The 9,438-nt window shown below is 33.1% G+C and overlaps 1 protein-coding gene across 1 annotated transcript; it reads right to left on the bottom strand.

The window, feature by feature from the left end:
* On the bottom strand, positions 7,434–8,330 carry LOC109823250. The gene has a single exon (XM_020389533.1). The coding sequence runs from the start codon at positions 8,328–8,330 to the stop codon at positions 7,434–7,436; it is 897 nt and encodes a 298-aa protein (XP_020245122.1).

Here is a 9,438-nt window from a genome sequence, read left to right as displayed (position 1 = left end):
CTAGATAATGAGCTCATGCAAAAAATAATGGATAAGATAGATGTATTTAGCGCAACATGAAGTGTGTAAATAAGCATTGGACCGAGAAGTTATCCACGATCCTATATGCTTATTTACATGACTTTAGTGTTGAAAAGCTAGATACATACTACTGTCATCTCTTTTTGAATGAGCATGAATCAAGACTATTTATGGGCATATCTCCGGTTGGTCAAAAAAAGATGATTGATGCATTTCTCAACAAAGAGGGTTGAAGACCAATAGAATATGGGTGTACGTGGTATTTTGTGATTCTCACTTCTAACATACTTGTTAAATCCACTTACTTTTGGTGAAAGATTAGTCTTGCTTAATTTAGGAAACTACTCTTAGGGATGTTATTTTTGTGTTTGTGGACTATTATGATGATGGAACATATTATTGTAATATATAGTAAATATTTATATGCCTCCATATTGTAATATTTACCTTTCCTAATGTGAATATTGTAGAATTCTAACTTGTACATTGAACTTGTGATTGCAGGAACTTTATAAGTCACCATATACATGACAACTGGTCACATTTTCTAAGATGCAAGCAACCTACAATGTGCACTTGTTGTATTGGATGGCTATTGTTGTGGGTTATTAAGGTATTCGGTTGTCATACCACGAGTTTACATTGGTGACTTTTTACTTTTAGGTTATGATGATTTTTAAATTTTCTGAGATTAGAAACCTGCAATATCTATTGATATTACACTGGATGGCTAACAATGATGATATTGACCAAGTTTTGAACCCTAAGCCATAATTTGCATATACATGTGTCTGGTTTAGTTTATGTTAGTGGTTATGAGTGTCTTTGCTCGCACTTGAATTATTTGCTACTAAAGATAGAGTCTGTAATAATGTCTCCTTTGCATTTAGAGAAGTTGGAGGCTTTGTCATGTGCTCACGTTTAGGCCTTTTTGTTGCTTGTATCATCTTAGGTATAAGCCAACTTGCTCTGTTTGAAATACTTGGACTTCTCCTTTAATATTGGAAATTCTTCCAGTAATATTTTAGAACAACCACTTGGATGAGCTATTGATTACGTGGTTATAAGTAAAGGTTAGCCTTGAGCTCATACTTGTTAGACTCTTGAGTGATTCAGTTTCTGCCACCATGAAGTTTATGAAGCTTGGGTCAAAGCCTGATTCTTTTCAGGATGACGGCGACGATGTAAGGTGATATTTTTTTATGGATTTTGTTGATTTTGGTAGTACCAATTTTTAATATTGTTTAATAGTATATATTCAATTAGGTAGTACCAATTTTGCAGAGTTTCTTATCTTTGTCACTTGTTGTGTCAACCAAGTTCAACTTCATTGAGATAAGCAAATTCATTACCGACATTTGGAGGAAAATATACAGTAACTTGTTAACTTATGTGGAACAATCTGAGTACAGGATCATCAGATACCACAATACTTTTGACAATTAATCTGTGGAAGTTTAAAAAATGGCATTACAATGATGATTGTTAAATTTTCTGAGATTAGCAACCTACAATATCTATTGATATTGCACTGGATGGCTAATAATGATGATCAGCCATAATTTGCATATACATGTGGCTGGTTTATTTTATATGATGTCAAAAAATATTTTTAAATGATTTTTTGCACATAAAGTTTATCAACATGCATAAATTATCAAAGTAGTACATGATAATAACAAGGTAATACATATCCAAGCTTTCATTTTAGCGATTTTAAATAGATTTCTAGACCAAGATGCTCTCCAATACATTCCTTACTCAGATTGGCAACAACTTCATTGTAACCTACTTCTTGGGCGTGTGTTAGGAGTTCATTTTTGTTGAAAAAGTGTTGCGTATAACTTGCAGTAAGGACCCTTCCTATTTGTTAGACCCTAAGGCCGCTAGGAAAGAACCCTAGAGGGGGGTGAATAGGATTTATGCTAATCTAATCTGATTTTATACCAATTAAAACTAACTAACAGATTATTCTTGCAGGATAGATATACAATGTGATATGAGCAAGAATAAGAAATATAACTAAGGTGATATATCCTAGCAAAGAGATATACTATATGGTATATGCAAGGATATATTTAAACTATCAAAGGTGAAACAAACTAGTGGACAATGTAAACAAGATGCAATAGGCTATAAGATGAACAATTATAAGTGTGCCAATGCAAACCAAACACGCTATATGTTCACGAGGTTTGGACCTTCTGTCCTACGTCCCCGCTCCCCACTCTCGAGGAGAATCCACTACATAACCCGGTTTGGAAGCCAGAACTTCTCTACACACTCGGTTTTTTAGCTAACCAAAAACTCTACACACTCAGTTATCAAGTCAACCGAAAACTCTCACAAATCCTCACAATGTACATACACAAGCTACAACCTCAAGTGTTGGTCCTCACGTATCGACTCCCTCAAGTGCTCAAAACTATCACCTCTCACTAGGCCACCGACGCCACTCCTCTTGGTATCGACTCCATCCTCACTACACACTCCTCTCGGTGTACAAGTGTATTACAAAGTGATCTACACAATTAGGCACAATAACAAAGTGTTTGTTCTCTAATACAAGGTGAAAACTCAATGTAAGCTCACACTCTAAGTCACATAATCCCACAACCCAATTATACAATGTATGCAAATATAATAAGCTCAATGGTTGTGTGTGTAAGCAAAAAGTAAATAAAATCAACTAAACTCAATATAAACACTAGCTTAATAAAATGGTAATTAAACAATAGAAATGTAAAGCTAGATTGAGTTTAGAGAAAGTTCTCTATAGATAACAAGAGAGAGGGAGAAGAGTGAATGCTCAACCACCAAGGATGATCTCTACTTACTCTTGTGAAATTCTCTTCACAAACAAAACTCTTAAACACTCTTTTAAACAAACTAAAACAAACTTTAAACCCTTGTTAAACTTGTTTAAAACATTCTCTTAGATGTGTGAAGAGCTGAAGGCAATAGGGTATTTATACCCACTCAAAACTTTAGCAAAAACTCCAAGGAAAAGACCAAAAACCCATAAACAAACAAATCAGAAAACTAGCCATTACTGTGCAACGGCTCTCTGATAAGTCGACTTATGAGTCGACTCATGAGTCGACTTATGAGTCGACTAATGAGTCAGCTTATATGAGTCGACTCAGCAGAAGAAAAATCATAACTGTGCTACACTTCATGAGTCGACTTATCAGTCGACTCATAAGTCGACTAAACATGCACAGACCTGAAGTGCACAGAAAAACTCAACTTTAAACTAGGTTTAAAAATATCAAATAAATTCCAAAAAATTATGAAACTTTGGGAGATGATTCTAGACATGATAATAAACATGTTACAAAAACTGGTTTTCAAAAAAGACCTCCCAAATAAGAAATATTATCATTTTGTAAAATAGTTCAAAACATAAAAATGTGAACACATGAGTTTTGACATTTTAGCTTAACCATATTTTGAAACATTACAAAATGATTTTGTAGACTTAATAAAAGATGTATATGATTATTGTTAAGTCTATAAACCAAGAAAACAATATTTTCACAAAAATACTTTTTTTGCAAAGCTTGTGTTGTATATATATATAACTATATATATACAATGTCTACAATATAATGTGTGTGTACATATGATCGAGCTTAAATTACTAACACACATAATATAAACCTAAACTACTGTTACTCAAGCTTGATATTGATCTTTATTATAGCTCAACTTGGTAAACTTGGTAAACTTGGATGAAGCTTGAACTTGGATCTTCAACTTGATAGCAAGGCTTCACTCTACTATTCCGCCAACCTCTATTTGATATGATCGTTATGGCGCAATCCATCCATCCTCCAACATGTTGTTTGTCTATAATTGATACAAAAATACAAATACTAGACAAACAACATTAGAAGTAAATTGTTTGTAAATCAAAACAAGAAGGCCAACACTATTTTCGTTTCGGTCTATATTTTTTATAGTTTTATCTCTTAGCATAATTTCTGCTAATTTCATGATATCCTACATTTCATCTTACTCTCGATCTGCATCTGTATAGGCAATCCATTCTTCAAATGTTTATTTATGCTCAGTAATCCTTTCACACTGATAAAAATATATAGTAAATTGACATTAAAATAAACAGCTCCATTGTTTATTATAAAAAATTTAAATATTCTTACCTTTAATGATGGTGCAGATAAAGATTCACCAATATCTTTACTTTTCTTACTCATATTTTTCATGGTTAGAATTTGGTATGAAAACATTACATTTTATAGATGTATATGGACTGGTACGTTTACTTGGTGGTTGGATGTTGAATCTGACAATATTTATTTGGATCAATAAATTTTCTACTGGTATTACCCATGGTTTTAAAACGCTCATGGTTTTGAAACCTAACTAGTTTTGTTTCTGATAGTTGACTCAACTACTCAGTCTCCATTATGTATATGTTTGGTATTTCCAGGTTTGATGCGATTTGCCATGTCATATATATATTTATGACTAATTAGGTTATTTATATATTTTTTACAGGTTTTATAAGAATTTTTCGCTAATTCAGGTACGTATTTCATAAAATTATGAATAATCATGTTATTTCAGGTTTTGTTTGTTTTTTCGATCATGTCAAACAGGTTTCGTGTAATTTTTTCATGTCAAACAGGTATATTGCATGTCAAATAAGGTACGCAGTTCATAGCAATTAATCATATTATTCCAGGTTTCGTATGATTTTTTTTATGTCAAACAGATATTTATAATGAATTCAATTATTTATTATTTGTTCATATTACATTCGTACTTTTATTTTAGTAAGATTACCTCCTATAACAATCACAAATAAATTTATCTTTAGTAGGGGTAAACTTACCATGATGATCGTTTAAACTTTTGCCTACACACTTCAATACTAACAAAATACAAGAAATGTGAGAAATGTCTAATCAACAAAAGTTTTTCCTTTTTTTATACTAACCAAACATAAGAAAAGTGTATATATTGGTTTACCACCATATTTTTATGTGTGAACCAAACCCAAGCAATCTATTTATTAAAAAAATTTGAAAACCCTAAAACTTGGATTTCTTTACATGGAATAAAACCTTATTTAATTTAACATTGGAAAATGTCCCCTCGAAATTCTTTAGGGGGTGTTTGTTTCAAATCCTATAATTTTAGAATATGGATTTCCCATGAATATAGATTTCACCATGGGATTTGAAATCCATAGGTTTTTTAACATGTGTTGTGATTTCTAAAATATTATTTATTTTATTAATATTTTGGGATATGTAATCCTATAATTTATATTTTATTTGTTTCAAACTCAAATTGTAGCATTACAAAATTTAGAATTTAAAATCTAGCCTAAATCCTCTCTCAAAGAGGGAATTTCACAAATGCTATAATATATTAGTTTTTTATTGTTTGGGTATTCAATATCCTAAAATTTGTTTTGAATCAAACAAAGGTTGTGAAATATATAAACTCAAAAAACCCACTTTTCTATCATAGAATTTGTAATCCATTCTATATCCCAAAAACAAAGTTGAAACATACACCCCCTGGGTCAATCATTTCCACGTCCATTCCAACAAATAATGGGGTCAGACCATTAAGTTCAAAGGCTGCCGTCAGGGCCCACTTCAGTTGGTTCTTCCTGAGCCTGGCCCATTAATCCCAACATAAGTATTTTAGCTATAGTCAAGTCGGCATACATCGAGACTCGGACTAATTTTACCCTCGTCCTTGCAGGCTATAAGGGGCCAAGACAGTTTTTTTTTTTCTAAAAAGAAGACTAGTGTGCGCCTGCAAAACACGATCCCTATTTTTTAAAACATGATATTTTAAACTTGTTTTTCTCTAAATTTTAATATATTTGATTTAATTATTATATACTTAGAACTAGAAATTAAATCTACTCCTTCATACTCAAAGAAAGATCCAAATTTTAATACATTTGATTTAGAAATCATATCTTTCTCTTTATACTTAGAGAAGAATTCAAATTTTAATACATTTGATTTGCTTTACTATTTACGATACAGTAAATATTGTAGCATAAATGATAACTTTAAGTATGGAGAAGCAGATTTGATTTAATGTTTATGCAACAATAAATTACTTTAACACAAACAGTAACTTCGAGTGCAAGGGCTAGATTGGTTCATACTACAGTATTTACTGTAACATGAACAATAACTCTTTGGATTCTCCTTTAAGTATACAAAATTAAATTGATTGATGGAAAATATATTTTATTTGTCATGGATTTCGATTTACACGTTTGTGAACCCAAAATTGGACATATTATACTTTCGGTTTGTGCCTGTCCATCCGAGTCGGCCCAGCCCGGGAAACCGGGCCCGGGCCGGGCAAAACCGAAGCCCAGACCCGGGCCCGAGCCTGAGCGGGCCGGGCTTCGGGCCGGCTCGGCCGGGCAAAACCGAAGCCCAGACCCGGGCCCGAGCCTGAGCGGGCCGGGCTTCGGGCCGGCTCGGTTTTTTTTATTTTTAATTTTTTTAAATTAAAAAACAATAAAGCATAAAATATACATGAAAATTATAAAAAATAACATAATTTTTTTAATTAATTAAAATAACATAAATTATAAGTACAAAAATTAATAAAAATAAAAGATGATAAAAATAAATTTTTTTATTAATAATCATGTCATTCATATATTGTACATAAACAAATTGTAAGTACTTATAGAAATTACATAAAAAAATTGCATTATACATAAATATATATATATATAATATATAAATTATATATATATATATATATATATATATATATATATATATATATATATATATACCGGACACCGGGCCGGCCCGGATTTTTTTGTTTTTTTATTTTTTTTATTTTTTTAAAAATTTTAAAAAACAATAAAACATAAAAATTATATTTATATAATAGTATATATATATTTATACTCTTATATAAATATAATTATATTATATGTACATATAAGTTTATGTTTATATATATGTATAGATATATAAATATATATTTATACTCTTATATGTATTTATACTATTATATAAATATACTTATATATGTACATATAAGTTTATGTTTATATATGTGTATATATATATAAATATACTTATATAATAATATATATATACCTATATATATACTTATATACTAAGAGAGAGAGTATAAATATATATATAAGAGATAGTATACACTGTACACATATATAAGAGAGAGCATACTTATACATATATATAATTATATAAGAGATATATACATATATAAGAGAGAATATACTTATATTTATATATACTTATATACTAAGTAGTCCAAAGTATTTTTTTTTTTTGGTCAATGAAAAATTTTATTCATTACCAAGTATGAAAATGAATTACATTTCTAAATATCAAACCAGAGCCTGCTGTGGCTCCAATCCCTCATGGCAGTCTCTCAATATATTCCTTTACATGAATTGGAATTTTTACATTCAGAAGCTTAGAGTATATACTGAACTTCAGTGCACGAAAGAGAGTATCAGAATCTCGTGCACGTCCTTGGAAAAGCCTAAGGTTCCTCTCCTGCCAGAGCATATAAACTGACGCTAATAAAACCATCCTTTTAAGCTTTGCTTTAAAGCCTGTCCCTCTCAAACTCATACTAAACCAGGATGAAAGATGATGCCAGCTACACGTCTTCCAATTAAAGCCAACCCAGTCCATTGCTTTATTCCAAAATATCGCTGAGTATTGACAGTCAAAGAATAAGAGATTGCAGGTTTCTCTTTGATTGATATCAGAACATAGCACACACTGATTTGATTTAAGAATCCTCATTCTGCACGGTCTATCTTGAGTTAACAACCTTGAGATGGAAGCCAACCATAATATGAAGGAATGCTTAGGGTAGTGCCAACCACCCCAAATAGTTCCTGATATAGCTATTGAAGGAACCTGCTGGTTTAGTCTCTTATACATAACAGAAATGCTAAATTTATCTCCAGTGTAGCAATTATTGATGACAGAAAGAAGATTATCAGTATTACTAAGCTTCAATGCTAACAAATCCCTAACTTTCAGAATTTGTTTCCACATCCAAGAGTCACTTTCTCTGTTTTGCACTTGCCAAACATTGTTCTGCCGCAAATAGTTTCCATGTATCCATTTAATCCACAGAATGTCCTTCTTATTATGGATCATCCAAAGCAGCTTAGCAGCAGAAGTAAAATTCCAAAATTTTGCTGAATATACCCCCAAACCACCTTGTTTATGATCCTGACAAATTGCAGACCAAGCCACCAAGTGCATTTTATGTCCCCAAAGGAAATCAGCACACATCTTATCAATCTTCTCTAGAACTTTAATTAGTAGTATGTAATTACTTGTCCAAAACATTTGAATCCCCAAGATAACTGACTTAATCAATTGTAATCTCCCTGCGTAACATAGAGTTTTGTTATTCTGCCAATTTTGAAACTGAGAGGAGATTCTGGTTATAAGAGGAGAACGATCAAGCCAATATAATCTTTTTGAGATAAGTGGAACACCCAGATGTTCGCGGGGAAAATCGTTTTCTTCATTGATGTCATTGTGATCTCAAAATAACAACTTTTTATGGTTACAAAAGATCCGGTCTTTTTTTTTGATCCGGTTACAACGAAATCAAAGAAAAAAAAAATTACAACTTTCTCCTTGTGAACAAATCGCGAGCTCCTGTTTTGCGGTCGCTCGCTTTTGTGGGTTCTTTGCCAACGCCGGGGTTAATCCGTGGACCACCGTACGATCTAGATCCGGTCGGATCTACACGATTTGACGGGTATTATTCCACGAAGGGAATAATAGCCGGGAGGGATTAGTTCACTAAGGAAATAATCGCTCGGATCTCGGGATCTAAGACCAAGCTTAGATCCGGAGTGTGATCTCGTGTAGATCTCAGATCTGTTCTTCCCCTCTCTCGAACTCCTGCCTTTTGTGACGTGGATGCTCGCCGAGGATCAGATCTGGATGTCCAAGTCTTCAAGTCTTCAAAACTCTAAGCTCGATCTCCAATCCGGCAGAGTTTCGGCTCTCAAAAGTCCAACCTTTCAAAATGAACAAAAAGGGGGGCCTATTTATAGCAAGCGTCACTGTGCCCGTGTGCACGTGTGGCCAACACACAGATGGCCGGCCACCTCAAGGTGGCTCGGCTTTTTGAAATGAAACAAGGGGGGCCTATTTATAGGCTCCCTTTACTGTGCCCGGTGGCTCGGCCACCGAGCCACCTCAGGGTGGCTCGGCTTTGGCCGAGCCACCATGAGGCGGCTTGGTTTTGGCCGAGCCCCTCTGGGTTTGCTGTTTTCCGTCGTTTTGCGCTGTATCCGTTTCTCGGTTCTGTCTGTGATTCGGTTGACTTAGATTCTTATTTTGTTGATCTGATTTAGCAGTAAATCCGCTTCTGATTTGGTAG

The sequence above is a fragment of the Asparagus officinalis genome, chromosome 9 (genome assembly GCF_001876935.1).
Source record: "Asparagus officinalis chromosome 9, Aspof.V1, whole genome shotgun sequence".
Classification (NCBI taxonomy): Eukaryota; Viridiplantae; Streptophyta; class Magnoliopsida; order Asparagales; family Asparagaceae; genus Asparagus; species Asparagus officinalis.
Note: the sequence above shows the minus strand (reverse complement) of the source record. Positions and strands in the feature narration are given on the sequence as shown.